The 14,601-nt window shown below is 36.4% G+C and overlaps 1 protein-coding gene across 1 annotated transcript in view; it reads right to left on the reverse strand.

Annotated features, from left to right (window-relative positions):
- Nucleotides 1-860: 860 nt before the first annotated feature.
- The window catches only part of Yipf7 (Yip1 domain family member 7), a 48,120-nt gene continuing 34,379 nt past the window's right edge, over nucleotides 861-14,601 (reverse strand). Inside the window, 2 exon segments of the mRNA XM_058583029.1 lie at nucleotides 861-2,817; nucleotides 14,086-14,253. Coding sequence (XP_058439012.1) covers nucleotides 14,091-14,253 — 163 coding nt within the window. The 3' untranslated portion in view covers nucleotides 861-2,817; nucleotides 14,086-14,090.

The raw sequence follows: 14,601 nt of genomic DNA on the forward strand, positions 1-14,601 counted from the left end.
GGTCAATTAGAACAAGCCAAACTGGAAATAGCAGTCAGGGCTTTCTTCACTGACTATAATAACATGAACAAGGGACAAGAGCTGTCTCCTCAGTGTTCCATTTCTCCTTTTGAACTTGGCACTGGGAACTTGTCAGATGGATGCAATGCAGATGGCAAGAATCATGCCTCTGCCTATGAGTTCCACACAAATGGCTCTGGCCTGTTTATGAATCTGGGAACTAGAAGGAGGGACTGACGAAAGAAGTAGGAATGGAAAGGTACTGACTCAAAGCTGAGAATAGCTCCTTAGAAGCTGCCTGGGAAGTGCTGAGGTCCTCCTGGGCCAGATAAGAAGGGCACTGATACGCATAGGAGCATGACTGGTCCCAGGGAGCCTGACTAACGTTTCTTCCAGAAAACTACAGTTCACCAGCTGTGCCATAAGTCTGGTGCAGGGGGGCAATTTAATGACAAGTAGAATACCCAAAAGGTAGAAAAACCTCACATTTGCCTTCTGCCAAAGCCACAAAGATTGACCACCACTACTCAGGAGAGTCTGATCTCTGCTTCTTTTCAGCTTGCCACATCTTGCATGAAAGACTTATTAGTATCTCACCTGGAAATTTGTTGGTGGAATTTTGGTAAATACAATCCCCAGGGTTCTAGCTTTTATTTCAATATATCATATATATCATACAAACAGGGGAAAGATTCTAAGTTGTGTCAATACATTAACAAGCACAACACATAAGACAGAGTACAGGCATGGGGAAGAGGGAATATATTTGCCAAATAGAGTTGGGACGACGCAGAATTGAAAGTTCAGATGACTTTGAAAATGTGAACAAGTAATTTACAAAATAATAGATGCTAAGAAACTTATAAAATTAAAAGTTTAATCCTATTAGTAATCAGATCAAACACACCATTTTTTGTCACTTAAAAAAAACATTTTTGGTCACTTGTAAATGCTGTTAGTATAACTTTTATATAAGCTAATCAGTGTGTCAAGTACAGGAAAAAACAGTTATTTATACTGGAATTTATCTTTATCTCTTCTCATAGATGGTCAAAGTACATCAAGAACCTTACACTGTTATTTTCTTTAGTTTCTTAATTCTAAATAAAGAGTTACAGTTGACGGTCCACAACAATCTAGATATCCACCAGTACGGGAAAGTTAAAAATAAATTGAACTTGTCTGAAAAAGGAGAAAAATATAAATTAGATGTGGAAAATAAATTCTGTGATACAAAGTGCATTTTACAATATTAAGGGGCATTTCATAAATGAACATGCGCTTTCTTTTTATTCTTTTTTAAACTAATTTTTTAAAATATTTATTTTTTAGTTGTAATTGGCCACAATACTTTTATTTTACTTGTTTATTTTTATGTGGTGCTGAGGATCCAGGGCCTCACACGTGCAAGGAGAGCGCTGTACCGCTAAGCCACAACCCCAGCCCTTAAATATTTTTTTTTAGTTGTAGACGGACACTATTTATTTATTTATTTATTTTTATGTGGTGCTGAGGACTGAATCCAAGCACTCTACCACTGAACCATAGTCCCAGCCCAGAACATGCACATTCTTGCTGTTGTATACATAGAAATAAGTGGAAAGAAGAACACCAAAATGTTAGTAGCCATTCTGAATAATTGTATACGAGCCTTTTTTCACCATGATTTTTGTTTGTTGTTTGCTTGCTTATAAGGTCTATAATTAATGTTTCAGTTTTATAAAATCTTAATTGCTTAGAGAATCTATTTGTTATTTTGAGTTAATTAATTTGAAGCCAAACTCTTCTGTATAATAATGTAATTCTCTCACTTTCCAGCAGTTTCCCATCAGACCCAGTAAGAAATAAGAAAACCAGGAATCTGTATGCATCGGAGGTTATACGCCACTTCACAAAGCAAGTTGGCTGAAGGCAAAGGGCGTAGGAAGTTGAGAGTCTGAGACACTGTGTCATCCTGGGAGGAAAAACACGAGGTTCTTGAGATACCTTCCTCCATTCCCAAGAACACAGCCAAGTTAAGGGAACAATAGGAGCTTGTCAGGGCAGAATGTCCAGAAAAACATTGTCTTGAAGGACATCAGCTGTTTCTCATGGACACTAAGATATGTAGAAAGTTTCTTTCTAAGGTACACACCAAGTTCCTTGGAATACTAGTCATACAATGGGACAAATCAAACCAAGCTAATAATGTCACTGCTTCTGTCACCTTTTATATAAGGTAGAAAACTCTGTTCCCAATGGTAACTGCTACAGAGCAGAGCACTGTGGAGAGGATAAGTTTTTATCCAACAGGCCACCACCAGATCACCAATGTGAGGAATGAAATTATTAATTTCTAGCAGAGCACTGGAGGAAACTGAGGTGCTACTTGCCCATTCACTTGCCACTTGACCTTCCTTGAAAGCGTTTTTCAACAAACCTTAGGCCCCACATTCCATCTCCAGATGTCTTCTGTGGTCTCATGACAACCTATTCCTCTGCCCTACCACAACTCTGCTGTGGACAGTACAGACATCATGATATCTGTCCTGGGGAGATGTCCCAGGATGGAAGAAGAGTAGTGAAAGAAAAGGAAGAAACCGAGGAACAAAGAATCCTAGTGAGAGTTTTCTTTTAAGATGGAACAATTTTTTAAAAACAGCAGCATCCAGATGCCAAATGGAGGGCAATCAAAAGCTGCTCCAGTCACCAAAGAACTTGAGGATGAGGTACAGGACATACTTACATGGATAGGCAGTCCCTTGAGATGGTTCATACATGAGGAAATAACAGGATACAATAAGGGTCCCGTGTTCTCACTGGATTCACAGGGGTACCCTGGAACAGAGTGGCAAGAACAAGGGTAAAATGTCATGATCTGAGGCAAACACCAGATGTGACATGAAGAGTTGAGAAGTGCAGCCTGCAAACCTAAACTTCTCAGAATCCTCCATTTTTAACAATAACAAGAAACTTTTATTTTAAACATTTTTTATTATCATCACTCTTTAAAAATTTGTGTTCAGATGTAACCAAATTTTCATGGTCCCTTTATGATTACTTTGCTTCTGAAGGCAAAGGAGTGATGATATCAGCTAATTTATTTCCTAGCTATCATTACAGTGATTAATGACTGGCCATATATAGAAGTCTGCTTTTATTTTTTTTCTCATTAAAATCATGCTAGAAATGTTGACACCTTTTCAGGCATTTCAGGTTCAAGAATATTTGAGAACCATTTTTGTGGATGCTTGCTTCAGTGAATAGATTTCAAATTATGTGAAATTGGTTTTATGTTAAAAGAAAAACTCTCTCCTAAAATATATGTTAATTTTATTAAATTGTTTAGAAGCTTAGAATTCCCTTTGGACAGAGTTAGCTAACCTCTTGGGTAAGGACAAATGACAAGACAGCCTTTCCTGCCTATTGTATATTCTGAGCTAGTGCAAAGTTATTCCCTAAAGTTATGTTACTCTATCTCCAAGATGGTAAAACGGAGGAAGCAGGGGATTCAGTGATCCCTAATGAGAACAGAAGTAGTTATGGTGTTGATGGAGACAGGTCAAGAGATAAAGCTCTTTTAGTCAGAGTTTTCATCCACATGCTCTCTAGGTAGATGCTATTTGTTTGAGGCAGCTTAGTTTTAGAAATGGAGCCACCATATAACCCAGCTATACCACACCTCAGTATGTATCCAAAACCAAATTATGCACACCCATGTTTACTACAGCACAATTCATAATAGTCAAGTTATGGAACCAGCCTAGGTATCCATCAACAGATAACTAGGGAAAATATGATACACACACACACACACACACACACACACACACATGAATTTTATTCACCATAAAAAAGAATAAAATTCTATCATTTGCCAGAAAATGGGTGAAACTTGAGAGCATATGTTAAGCAAAATAGGCCCGACTCAGCAACTCAGGGATCATTATGTTTTTTCTCATTTGTGAAAACTAGAGAGAACAAACGAATAAAAGAGGGGGATCTCATGAAATTAGGAGGGAGACCAGTAGAATAGAGGAAGGAGAGGAAAAAGATAGGTAATAGAAAGTGAACTTGACCAAATTATATTATGTGCATGTAACCTCATGTCACAATGAATCCTGCTATTATGTATAATTATAATGCACCAAGAAGAATCATTTTAAAAAGATATCTTTGTCTCCTTCACTATTTATAGATCTCAGTTCTCCTCTCTGTAGCATCTAATTCCAGCAGAGTAGCTTGAACTTCCTGTATAATGGCTCAAAGCTTCAAAAGCCATGAAACCAAAATAGTTAGCTCTCTTAAAGTTTAGGTTCAGAATGGGCACAGCGTCATTTCCACTATCAGTCACAAGCATTCAAGGTTCAAGAAGGGAGTATGTACACTTATGTATATAGAGGGAAGGAATTGGTGGCAGTGACCATCAGAGTCAAGAGGATATTGGTTGCTGAGAGCCATAGCCTAGTAGGAATGACGCATGGCATTTTGGGGTTGAAAGGTGACCCTGCTCAGGGATTAGGGTGGCTCCGGGTTTAGGGTGGATCCTGCTGGAATAGGGCTGCTTCAGGTTTAGGGTGGATCCTGCTGGGAATAGGGCGGCTCCAGGATTAGGGTGTATCCTGCTGCCTCAGGCGCCCACTCCTTTGGAGTTCCCATTTAGTTCTCACGGGGTTCTGAGAGTATTGGTATGCAGAGCCCGGTGAAGGGAGTGTATTTTCCCAGAACGTGCATGTAGAGTGCCAGTGAGAGTTCAGGAATAAAGAGTTACTGTTTGAATCTACAAGGCTTTTGTGGTGGCTCGATTATTTTGTGCCCAGCCAGACTGCGGCAATTGGTCATAGGGATTTGAAGATAAAAAATTTCTTATCAGATTGAGGAAGAGATTGGAAATGACTTGGATAAACAGGTGATATTTTAATGCTTATGTATTAATTTTGACATTAATAAGCATTAAATTTGACATCAGTCTTCTTTCACTGAGTGTCTAATATACATCATTTTCCAGACATGAACAATATGATGGGCTAGATTGCATACTTCCATTGCCCCCAAATTCATATATTGAAGTCCTAACTCTCACAACTCAGAATGTGAAATGGAAATACAGCCATACCAAGAGTTGAGGTGGAGGCTGGTATCTACAGCACTGGGCCACTTAGCATTATGGTTTAGCTCTGAGGTATCCCCTGAAAATTTCATGTGTTGGCTATATGATATTCAGTGTAGGAATATTCAGAAGTGAGTAATCAGATTATGAAAGCTATAACCTAATAAATGGCTTAGTCCATTTGATGGATTAATACTTTGGATTACTGGATGGTAACTGTAGACAGGTAGGGGATGGCTAGAGGAAAATTACTGGGGATGTGCCCTTTGGGATTATATATTGTCCCTGGCTCCTTATTTGCTTGCTTTCTGCTTCCTGGCTGCCATGAGCTGAGCTGCTGTCTTTTACCATACTTTACACCATGACATTCTTTCTGTCTCACCTTGAGCCCAGAGTAATGAAGTCAGCCCACCATGGACTGAACCTCTAAAACCATGGGCACAAAATAAACTTTTCCTCCTTAAATTGTTCTTATCAAGTTGTTAAGTTTTGGATATGTGGTATCTCCAAAAGTTCATGTGTGAGACAATAAAATAATGTTCAGAGGTGAAATGGTTAGATTATCAGTGCTGTAACTTAATTGTGGATCAATCCACCGATACAGTTTAAATAGGTGGTTACTGTAGGCAGGTAAGGTAGTTAGAGGAGGTAGGTCACTCTGAGGGTATGTAAGTTTTGTCCGTCATGAGCAGGGCAGTCTGCTTCCTTGTTGGCTGGTCCTGAGCTGCTTCTTTCTACCACTTATTTTGATGTTCTGCCTCATCTAAGTCAGCTGACTATGGACTAAACCTCTGAAACCATGAGCTAAAATAAACTTTTCTTCTTCTAAATTGTTCTTCTCAGGTCTTTTGGTCACGGTGATGGAAAAGCTGACTAAAACTCAAATATTTTGATTTGAGCAACAAAAAACTGACTAATTCACTTAGGAAAATTTCACAACCAAATGAATGCTAGTTCTGATGTGCTATGCAGTTGTGTGCAGGATTCAGGATGTTTCTGATAAGCATTTTTAAATATTCTGGATGATTTCATTCTACTCCCAGTTACTAGAAATATTTTTTTCAAGATGAGTTCAAGCTATGATTGAAAAGAAGGATTAGTAAATAGAATTTATCATTATTTTAAAATAATAATCTGTGAAAATACAATGTTTAAGCAAATACTAATGGCTACCTAAATGGTCTATTTTATCTATGTTTATAAATAATGGGAGGTTTATTGAAAAGAGTTTATGCTAAAGGGAATTTAACTTGGGAAATCTTGCTGGAAGTGGATTTCTAATGAGATCAAGTTGGTATTAATGTGTATCATTCATCAGGGAGTATTTATTTACATTTCTGATTTATTGTTTTAATTAAGCAATGTTTTCTAATAGCAGCCATGACCCTAGGGCAGATAAATAGGTATAGATTGTAGGTATGAAAAGCTTTGCACCAGACTATGATTTGTTGCAGAGAGACCAGCCTAGGGTCATATACAAATAGATATGAAATAAATACTTTTGTAATTATTGTTTACAAAATAGCACTGAGAATAAAATACCCTTTCTTATTGTATATGTTTTTGGAATTTGTTCCAGCAAACTCCCTGGGCAAAAGAATATTGAATATGGAAATACTATATAGGATTATGGTGTCCCTACAAATAATCACATTCTAAGCAGACCCCAGAAATCTGAAAGAATTCTACAAAATTTTATTTAATACACTTTTGACACAAGAGCAACCTTACTTGTACTTATTATACTGCCTTCTTTAGCCCCTGTTTAGTAAATGACTCCTCAAGGAAAGTTTGAAATGGCTTTTTATCTATAAGGTACACACTTTTTTATTAAATAAGGGTGAATCCCTCAGCTTGCACATTTTGAAAGGCAAGACAGATGTGAATGCCTTTACTTTTTGTTATTGTTGTTGTTTATTTATTTATTTAGTTATTTATTTGTGGTACTGAGTATTGGACCCAGGAGCACTTCACCATTGAGCTACATCCTAAGCCCTTTGGTTTTCCTTTTGAGACAGGGTCTCATTAAGTTATTGACACTGGCCTCAAAATTGTGATTTTTCTCCTTCACCTTCCTGAGTTCCTGGGATTACAGATGTGAGGCACCACACCTGGCTTTCTGTGATTTCAGTGCGATCTGGTCAATGGAAGGACCCTCCAAGTATTCTGGCTTTGAATGGTATTCTTTGCCACTCTTAATCTTCCCTGTATTCAACTTCTGTGAAATATTTGAGATGCTCTTCCTTACACACTACTTTTTTTCTACCATGGCTTCTCTTTTGGTATAGACAGTTAAATACCGTTTTCAAATTATCTTAGATTTGTTGCAGGGACAGGTAAAACCCAGGTTCTTAATCTATCTCCAGAATTATACTTTAATTAGCCCCCCCCAAAAAAAATCTCCCTAAATTACAGGCAGTTTCAAGTGCTATTTTGTCTGTTTTTGTGTATGTGTGGTTTTGTGTAATAAAAATACCTCTGCAGTGACAGTTTAGGTGATAAATGTTCTACATGTGAGTGCTACATCATATACCATGGAACATTTTTTCAGACAATGTGAAGCATGATACTTATTTTAACTCTCTCTATTATGATAACTTAATGTGAAATCCAAAGACTTGTTGATACCAAGATTACTAAATGTTTATGTTTACCTATAGCATAGGAGCTCTTATAAGCAAACCACAGAAGTTGACTCTAATCAATAAAAAAAGAAATGTGATTTATAAGAATAATAAGGGATAGATCATAGGATCAACTTTAATGTGAGGGGATATAATATGTTTGGAAAAAGGACATAATTCATAAGAGACAAAAAAAAAAAAAACAGTGCAGATCTTGCCAGATATAAATTGTTTGTGAGATATAAACTTCACCATACGTGCATAGCTACTACCACAGATAAAATTTGGCCTTCTGCTTCCACAAATATTTCTAACCACCCTTTTGCCCATGTACCCCTTTATCTGGATTCCAGGTGCTGAACAAAAGAATCAATTGGCTGTCCTAATTCATGGGCTGCTAGTGACCAGAAAGAGGTTTAGGATATATGAAATGCTTTCAGCATAGGAAAGATAGTCAGAAGCTTGGGAGCCAAATAATGAAACTTTGGCAAAGGACTTTTTTTCCAAATTTATAAAATTGCATTATTATTTCTAGTAATGCTTAAAAAAAGTTTAGCCAACCTTGACCTTATCCTACCCATTAGTTGCGCCACCATGCCAAAATAATTGTTTTGTTTCCCATTAAATATGTGTATCAATTAGTCATCACCTTTTACCCATAATTTTATTCATGATATTATGGAACAGCAAAACTCTTCTCCTGAAATCTCATCCCAGAGGATCTATTACAGCTATTGCAAGTTTCCATTTACTGAGTAATTACTATATGTTAGGGCAGTAGGCAAGGTAATTTATGTGCAGCATCTTATTTAATCTCCTAAGGACCTTGCAAACTCTACATCATTCACTCCATTTTCCATGTGAAGAAAATGAGATTCAGAAAGCTATGTAATAGTCTCAAAGTCACCAAGTTATTTATATTTCATATGCAGAGCCAGATTAGAACCTAGGATGGATTGGCTCCCTTTCTTCCTTTTTTCCTTCCTTCCTTGGATCCTTCCTTCCTTCCATCTTTGTCAAAGTTTTTTTCATAAAATTTCAACCAGGTTGCCTGGCTCATCAACAGTAAAAAGTCCATGAATTCTACCTTCACAAAACAAAATCAAAATCAATCAATTCCCCACCCCCCCGCCCCACCCTCAATCTTTCTCTGTTTTTAAATATATGGTTACCATCATGGAGATTCCTGTGAAAGCCTAGTTGGTTTTGAAACTTTGAAAAAATAATTTCAGACTTCCATTCAGGGATGAAAGCAGTATTAGAAAGATATAAACCTATGATTGTGGCACAAAAACAAAGTAGAACCCCCTGGTGCTTTAAACAAAAGAGGAGCAGGATGTTATCAGTGTGTGGCTTTACAGTTGGCATTCCTCACTTGGAGGCAGAGCAGGTTAGAAAAGCATCTGTCATCAAATGTTACAAAGGCCATTGCCCTAGTTAAACTGTTGTGAACTGGGGCGCTTGAGTCTGAGTAATTCAGGACTTTTATTTTCAGCACATGTCCCCAATCATTCCCGTAGAAATAAAGGCCATCTCTTGACTCCAAGTGTGCCATTTATCCTTCACACATAATGTGTAACTTTTATCCAACCAGTAAAGACAGAAAAGTGAAAAAAATGTTACATTCTCAGATAAAAGAAATTGAAAGCATTTGAGGAAAAGAGAGACTATCTTTGCTGGGGTCTATTAAAACAAAAAGATATTTCTATTTATGTAATGTACTCCATGAGTTTCCATTCACTTTATCATTTGTCCTATAAAACCCACTCTTCTCACCACAAATAAATTTCATAATTTGTTTTTAAAATTAATAAGAGAAATACCTCCAATCTACACAAATCTATATAATGCTCATCTATTTTGGAATGGTGGGAAAGAACTACATTTTGTGAAATTTTTCTATCCACATGCTAACTAGATCTGAATCTGCCTCATTTATTTAAACTAGAGTTCAGCAGTAGGTCCAGGAGTCATTCAGGTACCATTTTAATTCTGTATGACAATGTACATTTTTCTTCTATTTTATTATTGTTTTATTTTCCCCCAGAAGTTAAAGCCTTTTGACCCTGTATAGCATTAGCCAAGGTCAAGAAGAAGGAATAAATTTGAGTAGATTAAACAGTAGACACATTCCTAGCTGGTAGCAAGCAGTGTTATGGGCTCTGGAATCAAGCTTTGCTGATCAAATTCTAGGCATTCACTGAATAATGATTAGCTTCTCTGTAACTTAGTAGCCCTACTTGTTAAATGGAGGAAATGATAACGCACTGCATAAAATTGTGAGCTAATACATGTAAAGCATTTAGACAAACCCATAGTAGGTCTTCAGAAAATAGCCAAACTGTGAAAACTTAGTACCTGCATCTCCTGATGCAAGATTTCTTCCAAAATAGTCTCATAGTCACCTAGCAGTCAATCCCAGAGATGAAGAATAGTTTAGCTAACTCACTTTCAATTGGAATATGTTTTTAGATAGTTTCTAATTTTTCACAGTTACACATTTGCTTTGTTTCCAGATTAACCTTAGAATTAACTTGTTAACTACTAACAAAATACTTCTTTGGTTTTAATTGTATTAAATAGACACATTTATATGGGGGGGATTCTTTATGAATTCCAGTTTTATCATTCAGGGATATAATATATATGTCTCTATAGTCAAGTTTACTTAAAATATACCTCTAACTTTTTATAATTATCATATAGACCATCTATATTTCTGTTTATTAATATTAATATACATATTAATATAAATTCTTAGGTATTTAACAATTCTGTCATGAGGAATTGTTATTTTGTTACTTTTATTTTTGTTATTTTTATGGAAATACTTAGTATTTTCTTTTTTAAAAAACTTTGTTTTAGTTATAGATGGACACAATATCTTTATTTATTTTTATGTAGTGTTGAGGATCAAACCCAGTGCCTCACACGTGCAAGGCAGGCACTTTACCACTGAGCCCCAGCCCCAGCAATACTTAGTATTTTCTTCTCATGACTTTTTATATAGATGCTATAATTTTTAAAAAATATTTTTTTAGTTATAGGTGGACACAATATCTTTATTTATTTATATTTATGTGGTGCTGATATTTGAACCCAGTGCCTCATGCATGCAAGGCAAGTGACCTACCACTGGGTTACAACCCCAGTCCCAGATGCCATAATTTTTAATTAACTGATCCAATAATGGTTTGTTAACCTATAGAAATCTAACATGCACTACAATTCTGACCTCTTTTTCACATATTCATACCTTAGCTGCTTTTCACACTTTTGTAATTACCTTGTTTCTCTATTGTTTTGTTATCTGTTTTTCCCCATTCTCAAAGGACCAGAGTTTCAGGTGTCTTGTTCACCATAATGACTAATATCCAATCACAGTCTTATTCATTTATTAATTTGCTCATTCATTCACGCTCTAAACAATCTCCTGTTAATCTCCTGTTCTTTGTCACAAATTTTGTATAGACATGGAGTTTTTGGCTTCAGATTGTTTAACTTCCAGAGGGACAGAGGAAGATAAAGAAAGAAGAAAATAAAGTAAGTTTGGATAATGTAATTTCAGTAATAAATAATTACCCTAAGATATAAGGTAATAGGAGAGATTAAGCTAAGGTAGGTGGATGAACTGTTGCAAAATGAACAAGCAGTGAAGGCCTCCATGGGGAGGTGATAATATGAACAGAGACCTGAACAATGTGAAAGATCTGGATGAAGGATGTTGCAGGTAGACTGTATACTAAGGTGGATACATTTTGTCATTTGAGAAACAATAAAACTGGTGAGAAGGGGAAAGAATGGAAGGAGGGAATTTTAAGAAGATAATCCTGGTCACAGCATGCAGGCAACACAAGTGTTGTTCAAATGCTAGCTAAGGAAACATTCATGTGCATATACATCATGTGAGGTCCTGTAAAAATGCAGACTCTAATTCATGAGGCCTGGGACTGGGCCTGGGATTCTGAATTTCTACCAACCTTCCAGGGAATGCTCATGCTATTGTTCTGGGGACCACTCTTTGAATACAAGTAGAGCTATACAAAGCAGGCTGAGTTTTATTGTAAATATAAATTAAAGCTGTAAAAGGATCTTGGACTTGGGATGACATAATTAAATTTACATTTTCATAGGAGCACACATACTGAAATGTAGAAAAAACTTCCTGGTGAGAAAGCCTGGAAGCAGGAAATTAGTTAGGAGATTTCTTTCCTTAGCCAACAGAAGAGACCATGAAGGAGCTCGTGCAACATATTTTATGCTTGAGAAGTATTCGATTAAAGAGTCAAAATACTTGATGGACTAGATGTTGACATGAAAATCAGAGTAACAAAGACTGACTACTAGCTTGTAGATGGAGCCACTGGTAGATTTCTGGTTCTCAAAGAAAAAGATGAGGAAATTTGAGGAGAACAGGTTGAATAGTTAGAAATCAAGGGTTTGATTCCAGATCTCACGTTTTTTAGCTTATTATATTAAAACTCAAATGGAAGTATTAAGTATAAATTGGATATGTATTCAAGAGTTTAGAAGAGAGTGTTGGATGGAGATGGAAATTTTGGAGTCATTAGATTTTTAAAGCTATGCAATTAAATGAACTCAGATAACAAATGAATATTAGAGAAGAGATTTGAGGTTAAAAATGGGAGAAAGGAATGTCAAGGAGACTGAAAAGGAGCCAACAGTAAGGTAACAGAAAAAAAATCAACAGAGAACATGGCACTTCAGAAGTCAACTGAAGAAGTAAAGGCCTCAGCACCGACACTGGGAGAGACTGGTGAAGAGGGATCCAATAGAGACCCCAAGAGCTGAAATTAAATGAGACTGAGAATTGACCATTGAATTTAGAGAAATCTCTTCTGACCTGATTTGACAAAGGTGATTTTTTTTAAATTAATTAATTAATTAATTAATTTTGAGAGAGAGAGAATTTTTTTATATTTATTTTTTAGTTTTTGGTGGACACAACATCTTTATTTTATTTTATGTGGTGCTGAGGATTGAACCCAGTGCCCGGTGCATGCCAGGTGAGCACGCTACCACTTGAGCCACATCCCCAGCCCCAAATTAATTTATTTTTTAAATACATGACAATAGTGGAATGCATTACATTCATTATTACCCATATACAGCACAATTTTTCATAACTCTGTATATAAAGTATGTTCTTGATGGATAAGGTGATGAACTCTTGACTTGGAGGAAGTGAGAATAGCAGGTGATAAAATAGAGGCAGAGACAACAGATAAATCTTTCAAGGATTTTTGTGACAAAAAGGAATAGAGAAATGAGCTACATTGGAAATTTAAATTTTAAGAAAGGAGATATTGAAACATTTTTTATGTGCTGATATGAATGATAGGTCAAGAGAAAACACTGGTTATACAAGTGGAGGGGCTGACTGTGAAGAGCAGAAGATAGTGACAGAGGGTCACAATGCATGTAGGTAGATACAGAGGGTGGTGGGAAGATGAAACACTTTCCTTCTGTTTCTTATCTTTTCTTTTCTTTTTAACAAAAAGATAAACCCACAGTGAGAAATGAGGAATAATTGTTGAAGATGTGAGCAGTAAAGAACTGATGTGATTTAGTCATCTTAGCATGAAAGCAAATTTACTATGAAAATGTAGTAATTTCAAGGAGAGTACTGAGGAGCCATTTCAGATATGATAATATAACTATCATGAAAGAAATGGGATTGCCTCTAGTAACGTTCATGTATTTAGGGAGAAAAACAGCAAGCTTACTGAGGATCCAGGCAAGGGAGAAATTAAATCAAAGACCATAGCATCTAAACCAAGTAAGATGGAAGCGAGGGACTAAAAAAGTAGAAAGTTGACACATTATCTAAGCAGAACCAAGGAACAGTTGTTGAAGTAAGTGAACTAAAAGATCGAAGGTTTTTTCACTCTGCTAAATAAAACCCTGAATAACCTACCTCTGAACTCTCCCAAGGTGCCAAACTGCACAATATTCAGCCACATATGCACAGCTTGAGCAATCATGAACACTTCTCAGAAGACTTTACTATAGATTTCTTCTAAACAGTAAGCATGATTTTATTTACTTATAATTTCTCAGAAATTATTTAGAAAACTAGTGTCCATCAATTCAGCAATTATATCTTTTTTTAAATTTTAAAATATTTTACAATGTTTTAATGCACCAAATTGGAAAGCAAAACATCATTCAAACCAAAAAGGCCATTAAAGCACCACCCTTAAGTGCTGTTTTGCCTCTCTGCTTATTATTCTCTCAACAGTAATAAAACAGAAATCATATCACCCAACTGGAATGCTAATACACTTCCAGAATAACCCGAACAGCAAAAAAAAAAAAAAAAAAAAAGAGACTTGCAAAGCCATCTCGTACATTCTTCAGAAGACTGTGAGGAGGGCGAAAAGTCCATAAAGTAAGGCACAAGGATAGGCAATGAGAAGCTGCTGTCCTTCCATGTCCAAGGCCGAAATGAAGATCTTAGAGGCTGAGAGACTACACCAGCCAATGACGATCAGGGCTGACAGGGTTCCAAAGGTGCCCCTGGAACAAAGACAAAGGACACAATTGCCTTACATTAGAAGTGAGATGACTGGATCAGAGAGGAAAGGTAAATAGAGATAAAATAGAGATCAAATCTAGCAGGGTAACCTACTCCTCCCAGGTCTACCTCCCAGGTTTTTGTCAGAGATATAAAACCCTGACACAGCTCAAATAGAGAACCCATGGAATAGGAAAGCACATATCTGTGGGACCTCCCAGTGCCTCACCAAGTACATAGTTTATAGGTTAACATGAGGACTTTTTAGAATTTTTTAATCCATCCATACTGGAAAGAATTTGTAAAATTGGTATTTTCAAAAAGTAACTGTGGAGTCAATCTGTACTTTA

The sequence above is a fragment of the Marmota monax genome, unplaced genomic scaffold (genome assembly GCF_021218885.2).
Source record: "Marmota monax isolate L192 unplaced genomic scaffold, Marmota_monax_Labrador192_F-V1.1 WCK01_AAM20220418_F8-fsc00025, whole genome shotgun sequence".
Lineage (NCBI taxonomy): Eukaryota > Metazoa > Chordata > Mammalia > Rodentia > Sciuridae > Marmota > Marmota monax.